The following is a 25,117-nucleotide window of genomic DNA, read 5'->3' on the forward strand; positions in this document are numbered from 1 at the left end:
GGCGGCCACCCTCAACCAGGCGGGGCGGCCCGTAGCTTTCTTCTCGAGGACCCTCCAAGGGCCCGAGATCAGACACTCCTCCGTGGAAAAGGAGGCCCAAGCCATCGTGGAGGCAGTGCGCCACTGTCGCCACTACCTAGCCGGCAAACGCTTCACCCTACTTACCGACCAGCGGTCGGTAGCGTTTATGTTCAATAATAAACAGAGTGGGAAGATTAAAAATGATAAGATTCTTAGGTGGCGGATCGAGCTCTCCACCTTCGAGTACGACATCATTTACCGGCCAGGGGCCCTTAACGAATCCCCTGACGCCCTCTCACGAGGGATGTGTGCCAGCGCCACCGGGGATCGGCTACAGACCCTCCACAACGACCTCTGCCACCCAGGGGTCACGCGGCTGTTCCACTTCATAAAGTCCCGTAACTTACCCTACTCGATTGAGGAAGTTCGGTCCCTGACCAGGAACTGCCGCACTTGCGCTGAGTGCAAGCCTCGGTTCTACCGCCCAGATAGAGCCCACTTAATCAAAGCTACACGGCCCTTTGAGCAGCTCAGCTTAGATTTCAAGGGCCCCCTCCCGTCCGTCGACCGCAATGTTTACTTCCTGAACATTGTGGACGAATACTCCTGGTTCCCATTCGCCTTCCCCTGCCCAGACATGACCAGCGCCACGGTCATTAAATGCCTCAACAGCCTGTTCTGCCTGTTCGGTATGCCGAGCTACATCCATACGGATAGGGGGGCGTCCTTCATGAGTGAAGAGCTACGCCAGTACATGCTGTCCAGGGGGATCGCCACAAGCCGTACCACCAGCTACAACCCCCGGGGTAACGGCCAAGTGGAGCGGGAGAACGGGACAGTATGGAAAGCAGTCACTCTGGCTCTAAGGACCAAGGGCCTCGCTATCTCCCGCTGGCAGCAAGTCCTCTCGGATGTGCTCCATTCGATATGGTCGCTATTGTGTACGGCCACTAATACCACGCCTCATGAACGAATGTTTGTCTTTCCCCGGAAATCCACCTCAGGCGTATCCATGCCGTCGTGGCTCTCCACCCCAGGTCCGGTACTCGTGCGAAGGCATGTGAGGGGCCACAAGGCGGACCCTCTCGTGGAGCCAGTACACCTACTCCACGCCAACCCCCAATACGCATATGTCCGGCACGCCGACGGAAGGGAGGACACCGTGTCCATAAAAGACGTCGCCCCAGCCGGCATCGACAACAACCACGGCAATAGCGGCAACGACGATCACAGCAACTCTTACCCACCCACTACTCTTTCATCACCCCCGGAAGAACACCGACCAACGGCACCCCCACCAACTACCCCTTCAGCAACCCTGGCGGCACCCCCGGCAGAGACCCAGGAGGCTACCGGGGACACCCAGCCGACACCCGCGGCACCGCAACAGCCACGTCGGTCGCAGAGGACTATCAAACCCCCGAACAGACTAAATCTATAGAAGGGGTGAATGTGATGAAATATTCCATTCACCACTGCCTGTGACTGAGATCGGTTTCAGTGTCATTTCCCTTCCCCCAGACCTCATTGTATTGTGTACTGGAATGTGCTGTATTGTATACTGGAATGTGCTGTGTGTAGGGCTCCGCCCATACCTGGCCCCGTTTGTAAGCTAGCTTTCAGTCTAGCCCCAGTCTCCAGAAGGACGACATCTCTCTCGCTTACGTGTTTCGTTCTAAGTTAATAAAAGCCTTGTTTTGTTCTGCTACCTTCGAGTCTCGGAATTATTGAGGCACATCATGCGGGAAACCCATTCTCCTGGATTCCCTGCCCGCACCCCACCCCCAACCCGCCTACCCAATGAAAATCCAGCCCAATGTGTGAGAGACGAGTCAAGAGAGAAAACTGGAGGCAGCACCATACAGTATTAAACACTGCCAGATAAATATTTCAATTTTCATTTAGGAATGAAATGACTACCAGAGAAATGACCACATATGGTAAAAAAATCAAGAAAGAAAAATAATGAACAGTAGCATGAACACTGTTTGGGCCTGCTGTCCTTTATGGAAAGGACAATCTCTATTGTTTTAAATAAATACTGCTGGAAAATATAAGAATAGTACAGCACCATCAATATGTAGACACCAGTTCCAAATCTGTGTAGTATTAAAAAATATTGAAGTTATGAGGACTTGGCAGTTCCCAGCCACTTTGTAGCAGCACAGCTAATGAACATTGCCACTAGCAGAGAGATTAAAATACGATGTTGTGTTTGCAAAATAAAATGATCATTGGCAGCACAAATCGCTACACTCGGTCTATCAGCAATGTAAAGGATTTCAAAGTTTGCTGTTGGTCTTTTGGAATTTTCTGGTAATTGGATAATCTAAAAATTATAATATGAAGTTTGCTTTGTTGTCTTCAGGGCTTTATGTTTGGAAGGGCCGGGGAAACCCTCACTCTGAAACTGAGATACATGGCCTTCAAGGCAATGTTACGTCAGGTTAGTAAACATGATGATTGCTCTTCTTGGATCTGGAACCTGAATGATTTATATAGTTGAAGAGGAACAGGCTGGGAAAACTTTTCACAGCAAGAAATATTTGCTTAGCTCCATCTCCTGATTGAGATAGAAACTACAATTACAGTGCATTGATGAGCACAGCCAAAGGATCCAAAAGGGAATGGAGCTATGGGTAATTATCATTAATGATAAGTGTATGTTATTGGGTTCCTTACTCATCTTTTTTCTTTATTTTCTGAGTTTTGATTATTTTTAACAATTTTGTATGTGGCACTTTTTAAACATCCATTTAAGTCATCAGCTTTGAAGTGATAACATGCAGTGGAATTACCTTTATGTACTAGTATTGTATTGGTTATGGATGAATTCACCAGTGTTTCTTTTCAAGTCTGTGCAAAGTATTAACGGATGTTAGATGGTGTGCACTTGACAGACTTCACAGTCAGTCCTCCTATAAGACGCTACTTAAAACCTCTCTCTTTGACCAAGCTTTTGGTCACGTCCTAATACCTCCTTATGTGCCTCAGTTTTAAATTTTGTTTGATAACACTCCTGTGAAATGCCTTGGGAAGGTTTACTATGCTAAATGCTCCATATAAATACACAGAACATAGAAAGGCTAGCAGAATGGACAGACAAGTAGCAGAAGGAATTTAATACAGAGAAGTGTGAGGTGATGCATTTTGGCTGAAGGAACAGCGAGAGGCAATATACACTTAATGGCACAGTTTTAAAGAGTGTGCAGGGACAGAGGGACCTGGGAGTTAATGTGCATAGGTCCCTGAAGGTGGCGGGACATATTGAGAGAGTGGTTAAGAAAGCATATAGGATCTTGTGCTTCACAAATAGAGGTATTAAGTACAAAAGTAGAGAAGTTATGCTGAACCTTTATACAACGCTGGTTAGGCCACAACTGGATGACCCAGAAGTCGCTGCTGACGGAAGTGGTGGAAGCGGAGACACAATGGGGGAAAAAGTCAGTTGTTTGCGCCTCCCGTTAGCACCTTAAGAGGGAGCCAATTGGGGTGCAAAGCAACTAGAGGCCAGGCGCAGCGATGTTTGTGCCGCTCGCAAATTAACTAGACATTTTGCGGCGGCGCTAAACACTACCACCATGATCTCTTGCGCCGGCAGATTGTGACATCAGTCGAGTGCGCAACGCCCCATTAGCGCCCCGGACTGGATATTGAGTGGCGCCACCTGCCTTACCGCCTGCCGCTAGCAACGACAGGTTGAGGGGAGCGTTATGCTGTCAGAAAGGGACTAGGGGAGCACGATTTAAAGGCAACCGTGTCCTGCCTTTTTTTGTTGGTGACATTTTTGCACCACGCATTCAGAGAGAGAGAGAATTCTGGAGAGATTCAACGCTGTGTGAAGGAGTTTTGAGTACTGAGCAGCACTATGCAGGTTCATTTTGATTTGCCCTTCCTTGCTTCGCCAGCACTCTGAGGTAGCGCCTCACTCCTCAGCACTTGCGCTTTAAGGCAGGTGTGAAGTGCCTGATTTAGCGCTCCAATCACCTCCGGGGCGATAAAAGCCAAGTTTGTTGTCGGAGGCGATAATTAGCGCCAGGCGCTAAACTTTGCGCATGGCCGATAACGGTGCCCCAAATGGGGCGATACCGAATTTTCCCCCCAATGTTTTCAAGGGGAGACTGGATAGGCACTTGAGGGAAATAAACTTGCAGGGCTACGGAGATAGAGCGGGGGAATGGGACTGACTGGATTGCTCTACAGAGAGACGGCACAGACTCGATGGCCTGAATGGCCTCCTTCTGTGTCGTTATGGCTCTATTACTCTATGACATTGTTGTTATTGTTTCAGGACAGAAAAGCAGCATATCCATCCCTCATGGAAATTCCTAATATTTTGGAACAATATATGGAGGGAACAATATAAGGTTGAGAGGATGATATCAGGAGGACATAGAACCGAGACTAAAGCTCACTGATGCCACACCCCACAGGCGTCAGCCACCACGAAACTAATGACAAATTGTGGGGAGATTCACCTTTCTACATTAACTGTGAGCAGCTATGCAGCAAAAGTTAACACACACAAGTTCATTCAGCTAATTAACTATAGCAGAGACACAGCTGGGGAATCGATACTTCATTTGGACTCAACCAACCGTTCAATCTATTTTAATAGGGCGTTTATTGTGCCAAAACCAAAGCCACAAGTATGCAACAATCCACAAGTCAGGATTAACTAGTTCTTAGAATGATTCATTCTGTTTCTCTATTCCGTTCATAGTTTCTGCTTCATTCTCTCTCTAAGACATTGCTTGGTTTGATGATAAGAAAAACAACACCGGAGCCCTAACTACAAGACTGGCCACAGAGGCATCACAAGTCCAAACAGTGCGTAATGCATCTTTTATACACATTCCAAAGTTCTATATTTATCATGCTGCAGCTGCTTCTGAAATCACTGGTTAAAAAATGCTGTCCTACAGGTTCCTGGATATGATGTATTATTATACCAAATAACAGCGGTGCTTTCAAGTATAATTTTGTAGCCTGAAGGATGATTTGACATTATTACAAGAAAGTACTCTTTTTGGGCCAAGAGGAGCAGGATTACTAACCCCGGCCCCTCAAGGAAGCCGGCACACATGTAAAACTCTGCTGCCTGTATCCTATCTACTTAACCCCATTAACCTGGCACCCAGTTCTAGAAACATAGAAACATAGAAGATAGGAGCAGGAGTAGGCCATTCGGCCCCTCGAGCCTGCTCCGCCATTCAATGCGATCATGGCTGATCATCCCAATTCAGTACCTGGTCCCTGCTTTCTCCCCATACCCCTTGATCCCTTTAGCCTTACGAAATATATCGAACTCCTTCTTGAATATATTTAATGTATTGGCCTCTACTGCCTTCGGTGGTAGAGAACTCCACAGGTTTCACCACTCTCTGGGTGAAGAAATTCCTCCTCATTTCTGTCCTAAATGGCTTACCCCTCATCCTTAGACTGTGACTCCTGGTTCTGGACTCCCCGATCATCGGGAACATCCTTCCTGCATCTAGTCTGTCCAGTCCTGTCAGAATTTTATAACTTTCAATGAGATCCCCTCTCATTCTTCTAAACTCCAGCGAGTACAAGCCCAATCGTCCCAATCTCTCCTCATACGTCATTCCTGCCAGCCTGGTGAATCTTCACTGAACTCCTTCCATGGCAAGTACATCCTTCCTCAGATAAGACGACCAAAACTGCACACAATACTCAGGATGTGGTCTCACCAAGGCCCTGTACAACAGCAGCAAGTCATCCTTGTTCCTGTACTCAAACCCTCTCGCTACGAAGGCCAACATACCATTTGCCTTCTTAACTGCCTGCTGCACCTGCATGCTTACCTTCAGTGACTGGTGCACAAGGACACCCAGGTCTCGTTGCACTTCCCCTTTTCCCAATCTATTGCCATTCAGATAATAATCTGCCTTCTTGTTTTTGCCACCAAAGTGGATAACCTCACATTTATCCACGTTATATTGCATCTGCCATGCTTCTGCCCAGTCACCCAACCTGTCCAAATCATCCTGTAGTTTCTCAGCATCCTCCTCACAGCACACACGCCCACCCAGCTTTGTGTTGTCTGCAAATTTGGAGATATTACATCTAGTTCCCTTGTCTAGGTCATTAATATATATTGTGAATAGCTGGGGTCCAAGGACCGATCCCTGCGGTACCCCACTAGTCACTGCCTGCCATTTGGAAAAAGACCCATTTATTCCAACTCTTTGCTTTCTGTCTGCCAACCAGTTCTCTATCCAAGTCAATACCTTGCCCCCAATCCCATGCGCCTTAACTTTACACGCTAATCTCTTATGCGGGACCTTATCGAAAACCTTCTGAAAGTCTAAATACACCACATCCACTGGTTCTCCCTTATCTATTTTACTAGTTACATCCTCAAAAAATTCCAGTAGATTAGCCAAGCACGATTTACCTTTTGTAAATCCATGTTGACTTTGTCCGATCCTGTCACTGTTTTCCAAGTGCTCTGCTATTACATCTTTTATAATGGACTCTAGCATTTTCCCCACTACCGATGTCAGACTTACCGGTCTGTAATTCCCCATTTTCTCTCTACCACCTTTTTTAAATAGTGGGTTATCATCAGCTACCCTCCAATCCATGGGTACTGTTCCAGATTCTATCGAATGTTGGAAGATGATCAGCAATGCATCTATTATTTCTAGGGTCACTTCCTTAAGTATCCTAGAATGTAGATTATCAGGCTCTGGGGATTTATCGGCCTTCAATCCCATTAATTTCCCCAACACCATTTCCCTACAAATACTGATATCTTTCAGTTCATCCCTTTGATCAGACCCTATGTTCCCCGACATCTCTGGGAGGTTATTTGTGTCCTCCTTTGTGAAGACAGAACCAAAATATGTATTTAATTGGTCTGCCATTTCTTTGTTCCCCATTATAAATTCCCCTGATTCTGACTGCAAGGGACCTATGCTTGACTTCACCAACCTTTTTCTCTTCACCTATATATAAAAGCTTTTACAGTCAGTTTTTGTGTTCCCTGCAAGCTTACTCTCATATTCTATTTTCCCTTTCTTAATTAATCCCTTTGTCCTCTTTTGTTGAATCCTAAACTGCTCCCAATCCTCAGGTTTACTGCTTTTTCTGGTCAATTTATATGTCCTCTCCTTGGATCTTATGCTATCCCTAATTTCCCTTGTTAGCCACGGTTGAGTCACCTTTTCTGTTATATTTTTATGCCAAACTGGGATTAACAAATTCTGTAGTTCATCCATGCGGTCTTTGAATGTTTGCCATTGCCTATCCACCGTCAACCCTTTGAGTGACATTCCCCAATCAATCCTTCCCAACTCGCGCCTCAAACCATCGTAGTTTCCTTTATTTAAATTCAGGACACTAGTCTCTGAGTCAACTAATTCATTCTCCAGCTTACTGAAGAATTTGATCATATTATGATCACTCCGACCCAAGGGACCTCATACAATAAGATTGCTAATTAATCCTTTCTCGTTACATAATACCCAGTCTAAGATGGCCTGCTCTCTGGTTGGTTCCTCGACATATTGGTCCAGGAAACCATCCCGTAAACACTCCAGGAATTCCTCCTCCACAGTATTATTTCTAATTTGATTAGCCCAATCTATATGTAGATTAAAGTCACCCATGATGACTGCTGTGCCCTTATTGCATGCTTCTCTAATTTCCCTTTTAATGCCATCCCCAACCTCCGCATTACTGTTTGTAGGTCTATATACCACTCCCACTAACATCTTCTGCCCCTTGGTATTTCTCAGTTCTACCCATACAGATTCCACATCATCAGAGCTAATATCCTTCCTTACAATTGTGTTAATCTGTTCTTTAACCAGCAATGCTACCCCACCTCCTTTTCCTTTTTGCCTATCTTTCCTGAATATTGAATAGCCCTGGCTGTTGAGTTCCCAGCCTTGGCCACCCTGGGGCCATGTTTCCGTAATCCCAATCAAATCATATTCGTGTACCTCTATTTGCGTAGCTAATTCATCCACCTTATTATGAATACTCCTCGCATTAAGACACAAAGCCTTCAGGCTTGTTTTTTTAATGCTCTTAGACTTATTAGAATTATTATTTACTGTGGCCATGTTTGATTTAAACCATTGATTTCTTTGACTGCCACTTTTGTTTTTCTCCTTCCTATCTTTTGCTTTTATCCTTGTTTCCCTTTCCTCTGTCCCCCTGCTCAGGTTCCCAACTTCCTGCCATTTTAGTTTAAATCCTCCCCCAGAGCACTAGCAAACACTCCCCCTAGGACATCGGTCCCAGCCCTGCCCAGGTGCAAACCGTCCGGTTTGAACTGGTCCCACCTTCCCCAGAACCAGTTCCAATGTCCCAGGAATTTGAATCCCTCCCCCTCGCACCATTCCTCTAGCCACATATTCACCTGAAATATCCTTCTATTTTTACTCTGACTAGCACATGGCATGAGTAGCAATCCTGAGATTACTACCTTTGAGGTCCTATTTTTTAATTTACCTCCTAACTCCCTGCATTCAGCTTTTAGGACCTCATCCCATTTTTTACCTATATCGTTGGTACCTTTAGGCACCACAACAACTGGCTGTTCACCCTCCCCTTCCAAGATGTTCTGCAGCCGTTCTGAGACATCCTTGACCCTAGCACCAGGGAGGCAACACACCATCCTGGAGTCTCGTTTGCGGCTGCAGAAACGCCTATCTATTCCCCTTACAATAGAATCCCCTATTACTATAGCTCTACCCCTCTTTATCCTCCCGTCCTGTGCAGCAGAGCCACCACTGGTGCCAGGAAGTAGGCTTCTGCTGCCTTCCTCTGATAAGCCATCCCCCCCAACAGTACTCAAAGTGTATCTGTTTGAGAGGGGGATGTCCACAGGGGACCCCTGCACTACCTGCCTGTGCCTAGTACTCTGCCCTTTCTGCCTGTCCAACCTTTGCCTGCGGTGTGACCAACTGATTAAACGTGCTATTCACGACGTCCTCAGCCTCGCAAATGGTCCAGTATGTATCCAATCGCAGCTCCAGCACCGCAATGCGGTCTGCCAGTAGCTGCAGCTGGACACACTTCCTGCACACATAGTTGTCAGGGACACAGGAAGTGTCCCTGAGTTCCCACATGGCGCAGGAGGAGCATACCATGGTACCGGGCTGTCCTGCCATGACTTACCCTTTAATTAATTGCAATTAAATTAAATCAAATCAATCCCACCAATTACACTACTGTTAAATGGTATATTTAAGGGCCCTGGTTTACAAACAGCCCCTGCTACACCACAGAGACTTTAGAAAATATAAACCACAGAGTTAAAGTTTAAAAAAGAGAAATACTCACCAACCAATCACTTACCTGCTTTCTGGTGACGTCACACTTCGATTACTTTTTACTTCTCTCCCTCTCTCTGAGATTGGAGATTAGTATGCCTACCTGGTCCTCGGGCTCACCTTAAGTACTCGCCGCCGCTGCCGAGATTCTTGCCGCCGCTCCGAGACTCCCGCCGCACTTTTCTTGCTGACCTTCACTAACTTACCATCCCCTAATGCAGTGACTTCAAAGTCCTGATCCTCATTTACAAATCACTTCATTACTCCTCCCTCCCTCTGCAACATGCAAAATCCCAGTGTAGGGAGTCTCCACCCTTGACACTGCCCCTTCCATGTCGGTAGCTTTATTTGGGGGTCGGTGCTGCTCCACTCCCAACAATGGTTGCAGCAAATCTGGGACCTGCATAACCGGGTCCTGATGGAGTTTGTGGCCATTCCAGCGGGCTCCCGCCTCTTGCACTTTGCTGCTTCTATTAGTCCAGCTCTGCATCGTCTTTCCAATGTCAGGTGCACTATGGATTATCTCTCATTTGCTCAAAATTGTTTCTTTATTTCTTTAGATCTCTCCACATTGTGCACTGTTTCCTGGCTTGAGAGTAAATAAGGCAACCCGCTATCAGTCCTTTATCAGTGCCACTCAGTAGCGACATGAGAGTAGCCTTTCAAATTCCAGTACTCTGTTTGGACGAGTCACCGAGTTGGTAAATCTCCTCGGGAGCTCTGCCACTATAGGTGTGTAAACGGGATTTTCACTGAACATCCACCAAAGTTACAGCAGAGGAGCGGGAGAAGCCCAAAATAAATTCACCCTCCGATTCTCCTTAGGGTGCAGTATTGTGAGGAATTGTGAGGGGGAAGGGTGGGTAATTTTCAACTTTGCTGCCTGGATGGAGCAGTTCACTTGACTGTTGCAGGACCCGCCAGATTTTCATCTCATTGAAATCTTTATTTTTTCTTTTTCATTGAAAGCAATGGCAGTAAAACCGGTCGGGTTCCCTAATGGGCAGGTTCCCCAATGGCCGGGTTTCTCAATGGCCGGGTTCCCCAATGGGCGGGTTTCCCAATGGCCGGGTTCCCCAATGGCCGGGTTTCCCAATGGCCGGGTTTCCCAATGGCCGGGTTCCCCAATGGCCGGGTTCCCCAATGGGCGGGTTCCTCAGTGGCCGGGTTTCTCAGTGGCCGGGTTCTCCAATGGCCGGGTTCCCCAATGGCCGGGTTCTCCAATGGGCGGGTTTCTCAGTGGCCGGGTTTCTCAGTGGCCGGGTTTCTCAGTGGCCGGGTTCTCCAATGGCCGGGTTCCCCAATGGCCGGGTTCTCCAATGGCCGGGTTCCCCAGTGGCCGGGTTCCCCAGTGGCCGGGTTCCCCAGTGGCCGGGTTCCCCAATGGCCGGGTTCTCCAATGGCCGGGTTCTCCAATGGCCGGATTCTCCAATGGCCGGGTTTATCAATGGGCGGATTTCACAATGGACGGTTTCACAATAGGCGGGCAGTCCACTTTGACAGGTTACCATGTTGGTGGAGACATTGAAAATTACCCCTATGGATTCATAGCTGTGTTCACCCACTCAATAAGTCAGTGCATTAGTGCAGCGCTGTGCATCACCCTATTAACAGTTTAGAAATCAATTGTATTCTGTGATTAGATAACAAAATACGATTCTTTTCATATTCTGTTTGAGTTATTTTTGGGCGGGGATAGGTTGCTCCCTACATCTTCACTTGTATTGCATTTGTGATAGATGTGTATTTCATTTATATGCTGATGGATTAAAATATACAGCAGCTTTGGGGGAGGTGGCACAAGGTTGGGAACATCAGGAGATGAATCATTTTAAGCTTCTGCTGTGCACCCCCTAATGGTGGGACATGGAACAACAAGCAGCTGACTGTGTACAGCCTGCAGTAGGTTTGCTCGTGTTTTTTTGTTAAACCATTTTCAGTTCCCTTGCTTTTAGGAGAACATTGTGTGTTAGTGAACTCTTTAGGTTGCTACTCGATACTTTATTTTGTCCTGTAATACTTCAAAAAAATCAATTGACATCGGCTTGAATTCTTATATTGAATTTCCAAAAATATTTGGAGAAGACTTTATTTATCTTTTATGACTGTTATCTACGCTGAAACGTGTCTGCATGCTCTCGCACTGTTTAACGTAACTGGTGCTATTATAGCTAACTATGACTCCTTTACTGTATGTTCTGTTTTTTCAATTTGAATCCTTTGCTGTAAAGCTGACACTTTCTTAATTGGCACATTATCTGTTTGTCTGAAATTTGTGGACAAGTCAGATACGTTCACATTGAGACTCCTGTTAATCTCCCATTGCAGCTAGCTATGGGAGAGCCCAAATCTGACACTGTGCACCGAGACCGCAATAGAAGACTTAGACGTCAGCATAAACAGCCCTGTTCAGAGCCTGGGATTGTGGAACGACAAGCTGTGATGATGATCTGAAATTTAAAAGTAGATATCTGCTGTTATTGACTTCCTGACATGAAAAATCAGTTATGTACTGAAGAGATGCAGAACAAAAATAAAGCAGATCTGTGATACCAACCATCAATGTATTATTGAAGAGAAAGGCATATGACTGAAAGAACCACACTTAAGAAAATCTTTGCATTACACATAATAATATAACATGGAAATAAAGGATAGATTTATAACCTGGCCTAAGAAAATAACAAACTTAATTAGGTCAATCAAAAACATAGCACGGCCTGCATAGAATATTGTCTCAGAGACTGTGCAACATGGAAAGCAGGGTACCAAGCAGGAAGTAGGAAAGGTTAAAGAGCCAACCCAAAGGAATGGCTGAAGTGAAAGCTTCCTAAGGGGCTTTGAAGGAAAGGAGAGAGAGCAAAGTAACAAATGGTCATGGGCAGGCAGTGCTCAGGGAAGACATCACTTCTTGGCATTGTCAACTTCCTCCCTCGTATAGACTGCTGTTTGATTTAAAACTGCGGTAACAATTAGAGAAAGCTCTTACAGGATGCATATCCATTTTTATTTTATTCCAGACAGTAGGTTCAAGACTAGGACTAATAGCACAAAACTTTGCAAGCATGGGAACTGCAGTTATTATTTCATTCATATTTGGATGGCAGATGACCTTGTTGGTCCTAATGATGGTGCCCATCCTTGCTGCAGCCGGAGTGATTGAAATGAAATCTCTGACAGGATACGCAAGTCGCGATATAGAAGAGCTTGAAACAGCTGGAAAGGTAAAGTCAGCACTTTCTGGTTGATCTCAACTGTCTTGTTCATTATTATCAGTTTTGAAAAATGCCCTGCAGTGACTGTATGAACACACAGCCTAGTTTTATTTATTTTAAAAGATTGAAAAAAATCTTTGCACAGCATTTCTAATCCTCTTTTGCCAACTTGCCCACTCCCCACACACACCCGCATACACAGTAACACACACATGTACGCGCACACACCATAGACCGACACGCACACACATACATACATACGCCTGCCCGCACAATCACCATACAGACACATGCACATACACAGTAACACATGTGAACACACACACACACATGCACACATACAGACTGACACACCTAGATACACATGCACACGCAAAATGGGAGGATTGATCGTATGATGGGTCATTTTATGCATCCGCACTTCCGATGGGAGCCTTATCTGCTGAAAGTGCATATGGGAAATTCACGAACACACAGCAGATGGTTTTCTGACCATTAAAATGAATAACCAAAAAATAATTTCTGATATGGACAAGGTTCCCTCCTGGAAGCTCAACATTTTAAAGTGATCCTCTATCAGTCCATTCATCAACTTTAACTAACCACCTTAAACACTTAATCAGATATTAAACTAACATGTTAGTGACAACCTCTCATTACAAAATTATTTTAGAAATGGGTATGCTGAGAACTATCCTTTGAATTCTCTGTTAGTACTGTAAGCATGTCTATACTTTGCAAAATTCCCTTTCATCTACTATTTTTGGTATCCTTTAATGCATTTAAAATATATATTGTGATCACATCAAATTTTGCGGCAAATGTATTGTTTATAGGGCACAGGATTGTACTCACCGTTCTCTCCTTGGAGACTTTCCGATATTCCAATGGCAAGCAGATGGTTCACAGATCGCTGCAAAGAAAGCGAGGAGAGAAGTTTGCAGTGAATCACCCAGGCCCATTTATATGTGCCTGTGGAAGCTGGATGAACAGTGTTACCGAGGCCTGGATGTTCATTGAGCAATTGTTCAGGGAGCAGAGGTCTTGCTTAGCATAAAAAAAGTAAAAAATGGAGAGGGAATAGATTCTAAAAGTTAATGCGCAGGTTAGGAAAAGATTTTGTAAGAAGTTACTAATGGCATTGTGTAGTGTTGGAAACTTTACACTGCAAACAATGCTTAACCTATGCTTTTCTTTTAACTGAAAGATAGCAACAGAAGCCGTGGAAAATATCCGTACTGTTGTTTCTTTGGCCATAGAACCGATGATTGAAAACATGTACAATGAAAATCTAGAGAAGCCATACAGGTATGCAAATCCAGACATAACTGTTAAATTAATCTTCTAATGGATTCAAAGATAATTATTATTTTATTGAAAATAATGATAAATAATACTTAATTTTTGGCATTCTCTGGGATTGCGTAAAGCACATTTGCAAGAAGCTCTGAGAATCCTGCACAGTATAGTACACAGTCTAACTCTGAAGGCCCAAGTTAGTAAAAATCAGCCACATCCAAACAAGCTGTGATAGCATTTGTGTATTACACTCTGCTTCCTAAGTCTGACTTTAATGAGACACAGCAATTTGACATATTCTTACCTGCGTTTTAGCTCTCATTGAGCTCTTAATTGTGAACACCAATTATTTTTGCAGTTACACATATCTGTGTTCATAGATAATGTCATAATATTGGGCCACTTCATATTGTTATCAATATTAGTGTGCAAGTACATTTTGGCTTGTACAACCACACAAAAAAGTCAATAATCTTAATAGAATAAAACAACCAGCAATAACAAATAAGGCAGCGACAATCTTTTGTCTGCAGCAATTTTGCCTCCTTTCTTGATGGAGTAGTTTTAGGCAACATAAGATCACAGCATTCTCTATTACATTTCTGAAAGGTTCCCTTTGTCAGGAGAATTAGTTTTAGAACACAGTGTAATCTCGCTGCAAGGAACACTCACTAGTTAAATTGTGATAGACGTCATCATGATCTAGGTGACATAATGCAAAGTAATCCCGAATACAGCACCAAGATAGTCAGTCAGAACGCTGGCAGGTCTAGAACTCTGGAAACCCCTACATAGAAATACATAGAAATACATTTTGCCTACCTCGGCGAGTCCGGTGCAGATAGTTGGTGTGGCAGGTCGCGACCCCGCTGCTGGCTCCATCCCGCTACTGAAAATGACTTTCCCTTAATGGGGCCTATTAAGCCCGCCCAGCGCGTTATCCGGTGCAATGAGATGGAGAGGGTCTGGTGACGTCATTCAAGATGCGTTTTCAGCCGGGATCTTTAAAGGGACCATGGCCAAATTGCATTTGATGTTTAATCTAACATAGTGCTGTCAGTGCACTCCAGTATTGAGGTGCTGCAAACACTGACAATGACTGCACAGAGGCAGAGGGCCGCACCCAAGTTCCCCCATGACTCCCTCCCTATGCTTATGGAGGAAGTCAGAGCACGCAGGGTGGTCCTCTTCCCTTCCAATGGGCGGAAGAGACCACCCCAGGAGAACAAAACAGCCTGTTTGCAGATTGTAGAGGAGGACACAAGCTGGGATGCGTTTAGGAGGACCTGGGTGTAGTGGCACAAATCTTTCAGTGATCTCAGTAGATCACCGTGCCTCTCATTACATCTCCATCACTCTGCCTTCCCTACCCTACTGTAGGGGGTGGTGTGTGTGTTCTAGTCAGCTTCACCTCTGACTCTTTTGAGTGGTTCAAATCGCTCCCACTCCCTTGTTCCAGACTTTGGACTTATTTAGGGGTCGTAATAAAACTTGCAACAGACACCTGGGTTAGTCAAAAAGAATTCAGATCTTTATTTCGAGACAGGAAAATATTCAATACAATAAAACTTACACTTTAAAAGGGTGGGGAACACACGGAATAAGTGAGGGAGAATTACAATACACAAAAATCCCTTTCCCTCCCAACCCCACTACACTAGCTAGGCTGGAATCCAGAGGACCAGGAAATGCTCACCAAAAATGACTTTCTTGACAGTTGTAGAGGTTCACGATTTCGGGGTTCACTTTAGTTGTGGCGGTTGGGGCCTGCCTTACCTCGGACATGGTAGAAGACTGCACCTGCGTTGGGTCTTCAGTTGGGTTGAGTCCGCTGATGCGGTTAGTCGCTCTGTTGGATCTTATCGGGTAAGTATCCAATTTTCTTTGGTTAGGGCTAGTTTTAGAGTCTTTTGTCCAAAATCTTACCCAGGAGTAAGTCAGACTAGCCTGTAGAGTGGAAACAAGTCTTTGGTTTGTGAGTTTTTCGGAGGTTGGTTCCTTGTTGGTCGCGGTGGCCCAATATTACCTGGTTGGTGGTAATATTGGCTGGTGTTGGTTTCCGTAGGCCTTTGGTTGCCGCGATCTTTGTTTCTTCTTTCTTCATTCGAGTCTCCGATGATGGTCTTTCTCTTGAGCTGTACTGCACTCGACCTTGACTGGAAATTGACTTCTGAAATCGACTGTTTAACTGGACAAGCAGGCCTCAATTATACTAATTTGGAGCCTGGCTTATCTGACCGCCAAATCTCAACTTCCTTTGTTGAATTTGGCGGGCTCGTTATTTTTAATATCTTTTAAAACTTTAATGAGCTTCGGGGATGGCCCATCCAAGACTTCACGAGTTTAGGGGATGGCTCACCCAAACTTAATCGGCTTTTAACTGGTTTTGGGATTGCCTAGAAACCAATTTAAAATGCTAAACGTTTGTCAATCTCCTTTAAATTGAGTTTGGACTGTGGTTTGTTTACGGTAACTGCAGGGCCAATGTTCTTTCTTTTGTATGGCTGGGGACATGTCCTGTTTACCTGATAACTGGCTTGGCTTAAAAACAGGCTTCATTGTCCTTATGTAAAACTGGGGCGACCCTGGATATCCCTCAGACAGTCCAATATCCAAACCTTAGGGGCCCACCCCGCCTCCCTGCTGTTCCAGCCTTTTGCAAGCCTGAACATGTCATTTAAACAAGCCAAATCTTCCTGGGATTTAAAAAAAAAATCATTTTTGCCCAATAACTCTGAAACCAGTCCAAAAATCTCTTCCTTAAATTAAACTCTTTGAAATCCTTCTGTGTGGCCCAACCACACTTTTGTCCTTTTTACATGTTCCTTCTGTGATGTTCCAAAAATCACTTTAAAGTGACTTGTCCTTCTGTTCCGGGGTTGTGCAGAAATTTTTGGACCTTACACACCCCCCTGTGATACTTTATACAGGAAACTTTGTGTTATCCGGAGGCTAAATGTCTGGCAAGCTCGAGCCACCGGCAAAAATCAGGAGCCGTTTCGTTAGGTTTTTTTTTTTTGTTGCTTTTTTCTCAGCAGTCAAGCTTTGCAAGGTCTCGCTGTTGCTAAGCTACAGAGATGCCACAGAGATGATTGCAAGGTACGGCCGACTGTTTAGAAGCTGTTGCTAAGCAACAGGGTTTGTTGCCAGATACAGAGCTCAAAATCTCCGTATGTTTCAACATTAGCGCTGGTTTGTCCGTCAGTTTTGATGGGATGGCAACAGCTCGGTCCCGTCGGTGCCGGATAGCACAAAGTTTCCTGTAACACTATAGTATCATGCAGGTGTGAGCAAAATTTCTGGTCCTCGGGAGCCAACCTTCCCCTGTATTATCTAAACTAATACCCAAACAAAACACTCTCCCATTCCCTTTAGGTGTAGTGTTTATCAAAATACACAGAGTACAAAACTTTTTTTACATTCACATCCAAGCACGGAGGGGGTCCAACACCCCTGCACCACTTGGAAAACACACACAGGAAAAATAAAGATACACACACTCGTCCAGCTTTATTTTTAATCACATTCACAATTGTTTTTATACCTGGGCATAGCCTTTATTTTTGTTCTTGTCCCATGCTCCCTCATGCTGAGAGCGGAGCAACTGGTCCCTTCCTTTGCACTTCGCACACAACAAATAGAAAACTATTCCCAGCTGGCAAATCACTAAAATTTGGGAAGCCAGCCTAATCCAAGAGGGGACTTCTATATTTTCAAAAATGTCCCACCAGGGTGGAACCACAATATCCAAGATCTTGGCCCCTATCTCAACTGTTTTCTGCTCCAATGTATAGAAATGTTTCTGTGAGATAACCACTGCTTTTAATAGGGCGGTAAGATGTTCTGGTAGAGGGGGAATCTCGTAGCCAAAATGTGTGATGTAACTTTGCAGGTTGGTGATGTTTTCCCTGAGAGTGAGGTGAACAGTCGAAGGTTCAGGGATGGGTACAATCCGTTCCTGGGCCACTTGAACTTCTGCCTTGGGTTTAAAACAAAAACTGCTGTCACTCACTGGACACCAGATGTACTGTCCATGCTGGTAGTGGGGCGCACTTGTGGTGACACAATATGTCCCACCCCCTATGAATGCCACCTGGGGAGAAACATCGTCCTTTGCCATTACCTCCATGGTGAAGTTCACAGGTCATGCACCAGCAGCTTTAAACCCGCACTGTGGTCTCGAATAGGCAATCAAGTGCTGGGGACACAGGATTATGTGTGCTCCCCGGCTCCGACACCCGGAGAGGTCTGTACCTGTCATAGCGTGCTCCCACTTTATGACATAAGGTGGGACCTCTGCAAAACAAACGTGTGCACTCCCTTGAATGATCCCAATGTTCTCCTCCCTGTATACCAGTGCGGGTCGGGCTGTCCCACCCATGACCGGCATCCTCACTACAATCCCCATGATAGTGTGATTAGAACGTCCACAATCCACTGGGACAGGGTAGGCTTCAGAAGCTAGCCGGAGTTGACACAGGCTCAGCGAATTACTAAATGGGTGGAGGGCTGCGAGGTGCTTGTTGCTAATCCAGGAGGGGACTAAACCTTGTTTTAAATCCTCCAGGTTGCTGCGGCCCTCGCCCAGCAACCATGACCCGTATAGCACGCACACCTCATTCTGTGCAGCTTGATCCGAAGCATTCCTGTCCTCCTGTATAAGTGCATTTACTGTTTTGGCGTGTCTATTATCTCCTTTAAATGGACTGTCATGGCCTGGTCCTCATGCAACTCTGAGCCAATCACTGTGTTCTCCTCTGTTAGGAGTTTTCTTAACTGGGTCTTTAAACCATTTATCTGTGTTTGCAGCTCTATGTCATCTAGGCTGTTTATCACTGAGGATCCTGTACTATAAGCTGTAAAAATATAATTCCAGGTCCCCCTTCTTTGTCTTCGCGCGCCCATATTGTGCTCAGGATGTAAACTGTACAGCTTCGCTTTGTCCACATTGGCAAAGTCGAACTCATAAAACTTTCTAAACATTTCCTTCAACAGGGCTTGGTACAACCGTTCTGTCTCTTTAGGGCACCACTCAGGTAAGTGCACCTCGGTCAGGTTCAGGATCACTGAGCCCACTGCATAGTGTACCCCCTGGTACAGCAGCTTATCTGTTGGTACTGGTACTAAACCATTCCCTGGTCCCTTGGTGGTGGCAGGACATGACTGGACTATAGTCCGTGAAGTTGTGGTCGTGGGCAGGGGCTTTCAGGGGCGGGTCACAAGTTCGGTGGCATTGACTGGGATCGGGGAGTGTGGGACCACGCACGCATGCAGGCTGGAATCCCACTCAACCCCCTCCCCGGCATCTTGCCATTGCCGGTGTAAAATGATGGATACGCCTGTGGGGCAGACCTTCTCTGACCCCCACATACAGACGTAAATCCCCTGATCCGGTTCCCACCACTTGTCCCAGCACACACTCAATCCCCCTCAGGTCCCTGTAATCGTCCGATGGGTATTGGTTCCCAATCGACTGCTGGTTTTCCTATATCCTTGCTCAGCTTTCTGAGCCACCACCACCTATCCAGAGGAATCTGTCCCTTGCATGTCAAACATACACGTTTTCCCACGGTGGCACTGACCCTTGTAGCAACAATCTGTACCCTGGGGCACAGGAGGGAGGCCTCCCCATACGTGAACCCAGTCTGGCTGGAGTACTGGGTCGAGTTAGACCCCAGCCATCCTGGCCACCTTCCCTCGTGGAAGTAAATGGTGAGCTCCTCCACACGCCGTTCGCCACCCCCTGCGGTAATGATCGGTGCTCTCTCTCCTGAACACCCATAGATGTGGGAGTTCTCCATGTCTCCTCAGTCACTGATGCTCACCCCTACCAGGGCGAGCAGGAGCAGAACCTTCCTCATCCCGATTTCCTTTCTGTAGGGACGCACAAACAAAATAGCCATGTCCCGAATGTTCTCTGGCCTGACACAATTATCAAAATTCAAAAACTTAACTTATCACCACTAAAATTAAACCACAAAATCCCAATCTTCCAAACCGTAAAAACACATGTAAAATACTTCCAAAGCTATATACATCCGCCGCCCATCTCTGGATGGCCAGGCTAATTCCTGATTGGCCTGTACCTTTTATGGAATCTGGGCAGCTTGTACGCCTGGGCGTAAGGTGACCTGTGCCACCGGAACCAGAGAGTCCTTCTTAAAACAACTGGGAGTTTCCCTGACTCCCAGTTAACCAGGGGAGTGTGTCCTCCGGTGCTGCAGCACATTACCCCTTTCTGTGTGGCTGCCGAGTCCCTATCCTGTCCTGTGGGTTCCCCGCAGTCTGATGCCACAGGCTGGGGACCCTTCTCTCTCTCCTTGCCCAACACTACCTCTCCTTTGAGTCCCTCACCTTTGGAGGCTGTAGGCTGGGGATCCGTATCCCTAGACTTGTCCCTACCCTTTGGTTTTCCCTTCCTGCTAAGGGTTCTCCTGGGGCTGGAACGTATTCTAAAATGACAATCAGGTGACCAATGTAGCTTAGGCTGTGGTGTGCGAGGGGACCTCCTTAAGGCTCCGACTACTGGGAGTGTACCTGAGTCCCACTTAATTGGTGGGAGGGCCTCTCCAGTCACACCAACTCACTGCCCCCACCTTTGCGGTCTGTGAATCATCCACAGCTGCAGGCGGCTGCTCTCTAGCCTTAATGCGGTAAACCCTTACTGACCATTCTCCACTCTCCGCCTTAAACAGCTTGCACTGATTAATATGGAACCACTTTGTGCAGCGGGGCATCTTGATAGCAAACACCATGGGACTTGCCTTGTCCATAATGCTGTAAGGACCCATATACAATGGTTCGAAACTTCCAAACCGGTGGTACCTGTTGGGTTCCAGCAGCAATCGGTTACTCCGATGCTGTTTTCCCATGTTACTAGCAGCCTGCCAGTGAATCTGTTTGAGGTGTTCAAACAGATTTCTGACAAAACTGTCCCGGTTCACCTCTCTGAGCTGACCTTCTGTCAGCACCGGTGCTAGCACATGGGTGGGGGTCCACATAGCCCTGCCAGTGACCAGCTCGTGTGGGGAATACCCTGTGCCTTTTGACTGGCTGGCTCGGATCCCCATCAATACTAACGGTAAGACCTCCACCCACTTCTTGGATGAGACTCCCGTTTCCTTCCTCAGCTTTTCCTTGATGGTACGGTTTAAACGCTCTACAGGACCCGATGACTGTGGGTTGTAGGCGACGTGCCATTTTCCTTTAATGCCGAGTACCATGAGGGTCTCCTGCATGACCTGTCCAGTGAAGTGACTCCCTTGGTCAGACTCCACATACTGTGGGAGTCCCCATCATGAGAACACTTCCCTGACCAGGATCTTGGCTGTACCCAACGCGGTAGCTGTACGGCAGGGAAAAGCTTCCACCCACTTTGAGAACACATCCACCAGGACTGGCAATACTTAGAGCCTCCCTGGGCGGTGGGTAGGGGCCCGATATAATCGATCTGGATCGACTGCCATAGTCCCTCTACGCTCCTGGTGTGTCCCAAAGATACCTTCCTTTTCTGGGGGTCAGGGTTATTGGCAGCACACACCAGGCAGTCGGCACAGAACTCGCGGACCTATTCCCTCAGTCCTGGCCACCATCCTGCCTGTTCCACCCTCTGCCAGGTGGCTTCAGACCCGGGATGCCCCGCTCCTGGACCCTCATGGGCCAGTTGGAGGAATTCCCTTCTGTGCTGCTGCGGCACTACTCATTGCTCCCCCCTGAAAAGCATGCCTTCCTTTACGGTGAAGGCTGCTGTACCGTACGGGCCCTCTACCTTCTCCCCTTTTGCGAGCGCATCCATGACGGCTCTGAGGATGGGATCCCATATCTGGGCCTGCTTTATGTCCGGAACCAAAGCTACCCCTTGTGTGCCTCCATTGTCCCAGATTGCGGCTACTGATCTTGTCTGATAGGGGTCCAAAAACACTCCTTCCCCAGCTCCCTGCTTGACTAGTTCATCTGCCCTTTGATTCCCCTCTCTCAAGGGTTCTGACTTCGAATGGGCCTTAACCTTATGGATATAGACCTTCCCTTCCTCCCCTATGGCTGTCATGATTTTCTCCAGCACAGGCTTGATTGCCAGGGGTCTCCCGTTGGCGGAGGTGTATCCCCGACGGGACCAGATGGCCAGGTATTCCGTACACGAATTGCACGTGACCATGCTGTCCGAGCAAATCATGTATGGGGTAGGGAATTCCTCTGGGTGTGTAACCACGTACACTACCGAGGCCAATTTAGCCTGCTGGGTGCGCATGGTGCTGGGGAGTTTAATTGCCAGGGCAATGTCCGCCCCTGGGTCATAAACTCCACACCCTGTGAGCCGTTTCCCAGCAGATACCGTGCTGGAACCATCCACATAGATCTCGCGGCCTGTGGGGTGTATCCCGGCCCGAAAACCTATGTCGACTTCCCATACCCCTTCAACAGAACACCTGTAGGCCGTCCCTGGATAGATCATGTTGGCTGCGAGCTTGGGCTCGCAGAGACCTTTTACCCTTATGTCCATCTGGGAGAGAAGCAGGGTCCAGCGAGCAATGCGGGCGCTGCTCACTGTCCCATCCTTAATTCTCCCATCTAGGAGCTTCTGGGTGGGCGTGTGATGGGTGAGGAGGTTGATGGGCGAGGTGCCTGTGAAGATCAATGATCTTTTCACAGCCCAGTGAGTGGCGAGGAGGTGCCTCTCACAGATGGAATAGCCCTTTTCTACCTCTGAGTATTCTAGAGGAGTAAACCACTGGTCTCAGCTGACCATGCCACTCCTGGAGCAGCACTGCACTCAGACTGTCCCCGCTGGCTGCTACCTCCAAGAAAAACTCTTTCTCCCCATCTATCGCCCCTAGAGCTGGTGCGGTCTGCAGATTTTTCTTGAGGCTTACAAATGCTGCCTCACAGCCCTCATCCCAAACCCACTCCACTCCCTTGTGTAGGAGTCGGAGCAGAGGGGCTGCTGTGGCGGCGTAATCCTCAATAAAATCCCTACAGTACCCTGTTAGCCCTAGAAAGGATCTCACTCCTGTCACTGTACTGGGGGCTGGTAACTCCTGTACTGCCTCCCTTCTTGCTTTATCTATGGCCCTTTCCCCTGCCTGTACAGCCAGCCCTAGGAGCTTTACTTCCTTTTGGCCAATCTGTACTACCTTGGGGTTTACCTTAAAACCCTCCTGCTTCAGCAACTCCAGCAATTCAGCCAGTAGTGGACCATGTTCCTCTCCTTCATCAGTGAATAGGAGCAGGTCATCCACATACTGGACAAACTGTCGGGGTCGGCTGAAACCTTTTAAGCAATCTGCCATACACTGATGGAAGATGCTGGGGCTGTTTTGGAACCCCTGTGGTAGGCAGTTCCAAGTTTACTGTTGGCCCTTAAACATAGAAACATAGAAACATAGAGATAGGAACAGGAGTAGGCCATTCGGCCCTTCGAGCCTGCTCCGCCATTCAATGAGATCATGGCTGATCTTCGTCTGAGATCATAGCTGATCTTACCAGTTCAGTACCCCGTCCCCGCCTTTTCTCCGTAACCCTTAATCCCCTTAGCCTTCAGAAATATATCCAATTCTCTCTTGAAAATATTTATTGAATTAGCCTTCACAGCCCTCTGTGGCAGGGAATTCCACAGGCTCACCACTCTTTGAGTGAAGAAATTCTTCCTCATCTCTGTTTTAAATGATTTGCCCGCTATTTTTAGACTGTGGCCCCTGGTTCTGTGCTCCCCGGCCATTGGAAACATTCTCTCTGAATTCAGCCTGTCCAGGCCTGCCATAATTTTATATGTTTCGATGAGATCCCCTCTCAATCTTCTAAACTCCAGTGAGTACAAGCCCAAACTATTTAATCTCTCTTCGTAGGTCATTCCCGCCATTCCAGGTATCAGCCTGGTGAATCGCCGTTGCACTCTTTCCATGGCAAGAACATCCTTCTGCAGATGGGGCGACCAAAACTGTACACAATACTCCAGATGCGGTCTCACCAGCACCTTGTACAGCTGTAGTAAGGTATCCCTATTCCTATACTCGAACCCCCTTGATATGAAGGCCAACATACCATTTGCCCTCTTAATCGCCTGTTGCACCTGCATGCTCTCCTTCAGTGACTGGTGCACAAGAACACCCAGGTCCCTCTGCACTTCCCCATCTCCCAATCTATTGCCATTTAGATAATAATCTACCCTCCTGTTTTTACCCCCAAAGTGGATAACCTCGCATTTATCCACATTATAGTGCATCTGCCACGTATCCGCCCATTCCCCCAACCTGTCCAAATCGCACTGTAGCCTCCTGACATCCTCATCAGAGCCCACCCCTCCTCCTAGTTTAGTGTCGTCAGCGAATTTGGAAATATTGCATCCAATTCCCTGATCCAGATCATTTATATATATTGTGAACAGCTGGGGTCCCAGGACAGATCCTTGCGGCACCCCGCTGGTCACTGCCTGCCACTCCGAAAACGAGCCGTTTATTCCAACTCTCTGTTTTCTATCCGCCAGCCAGTTCTCTATCCACGTTAATACTTTGCCCCCAATTCCATGAGCCTTAATTTTGCATGATAATCTTTTGTGTGGAACCTTATCGAAGGCTTTCTGGAAGTCAAGGTACACCACATCCACTGGCTCTCCCCCATCTATTTTACCAGTTACTTCCTCAAAAAATTCCAGCAGATTAGTCAAACACGATTTACCCTTTGTAAATCCATGTTGACTCTGTCCGATCCTTTCCCCATTTGTCAAGTGCTCCGCTATTTTATCCTTAATAATGGACTCTAGCATTTTGCCCACAACCGATGTAAGGCTTACTGGTCTATAATTCCCTGCTTTCTCTCTACCCCCCTTTTTAAATATTGGGGTAACATTAGCTACCCTCCAATCCACGGGTACTGTTCCCGAGTCAATGGAGTTCCGGAAGATGATCCTTAGAGCATCTGCTATCTCCAGGGCCACCTCCTTAAGTACCCTAGGATGTAGTTTATCAGGCCCCGGGGATTTGTCGGCCTTCAGTCCCCTCAACTTACCCAACACCATATCCCTAGAGATACTAATTTCTGTCAGCTCCTCCCTCTCATTAGTCCCTATGTTTGCCGATATTCCTGGGAGGTTATTTGTGTCCTCCTTTGTGAATACAGAACCAAAGTATGAGTTTAATTGGTCTGCCATTTCCTTATTCTCCATTATATATCCTCCCGAATCGGACTGCAAGGGACCGACTTGGGATTTTACCAGTCTTTTCCTCCTGATATACCGATAAAAGCTTTTGCAGTCTGTCTTTATGTTTGCTGCAAGTTTAC

General features: G+C 46.8%; 1 protein-coding gene across 2 annotated transcripts in view; it reads left to right on the forward strand.

Moving 5' to 3' along the window:
* LOC147117448 (ATP-dependent translocase ABCB1-like) overlaps positions 1–25,117 on the forward strand; it is a 174,744-nt gene that overhangs the window by 89,475 nt on the left and 60,152 nt on the right. Inside the window, exons 14-17 of one of the 2 annotated variants that reach the window (XM_085988444.1) lie at positions 2,390–2,471; positions 4,769–4,851; positions 12,350–12,553; positions 13,752–13,852. In XM_085988444.1, coding sequence (XP_085844570.1) covers positions 2,390–2,471; positions 4,769–4,851; positions 12,350–12,553; positions 13,752–13,852 — 470 coding nt within the window. The remainder of the gene's footprint in view (positions 1–2,389; positions 2,472–4,768; positions 4,852–12,349; positions 12,554–13,751; positions 13,853–25,117) is intronic. The other variant, XM_085988443.1, reaches the window with a different exon arrangement.

The sequence above is a fragment of the Somniosus microcephalus genome, chromosome 5 (genome assembly GCF_052327205.1).
Source record: "Somniosus microcephalus isolate GS21.2 chromosome 5, FLI_Smic_1.0, whole genome shotgun sequence".
In the NCBI taxonomy this organism is placed as follows: domain Eukaryota; kingdom Metazoa; phylum Chordata; class Chondrichthyes; order Squaliformes; family Somniosidae; genus Somniosus; species Somniosus microcephalus.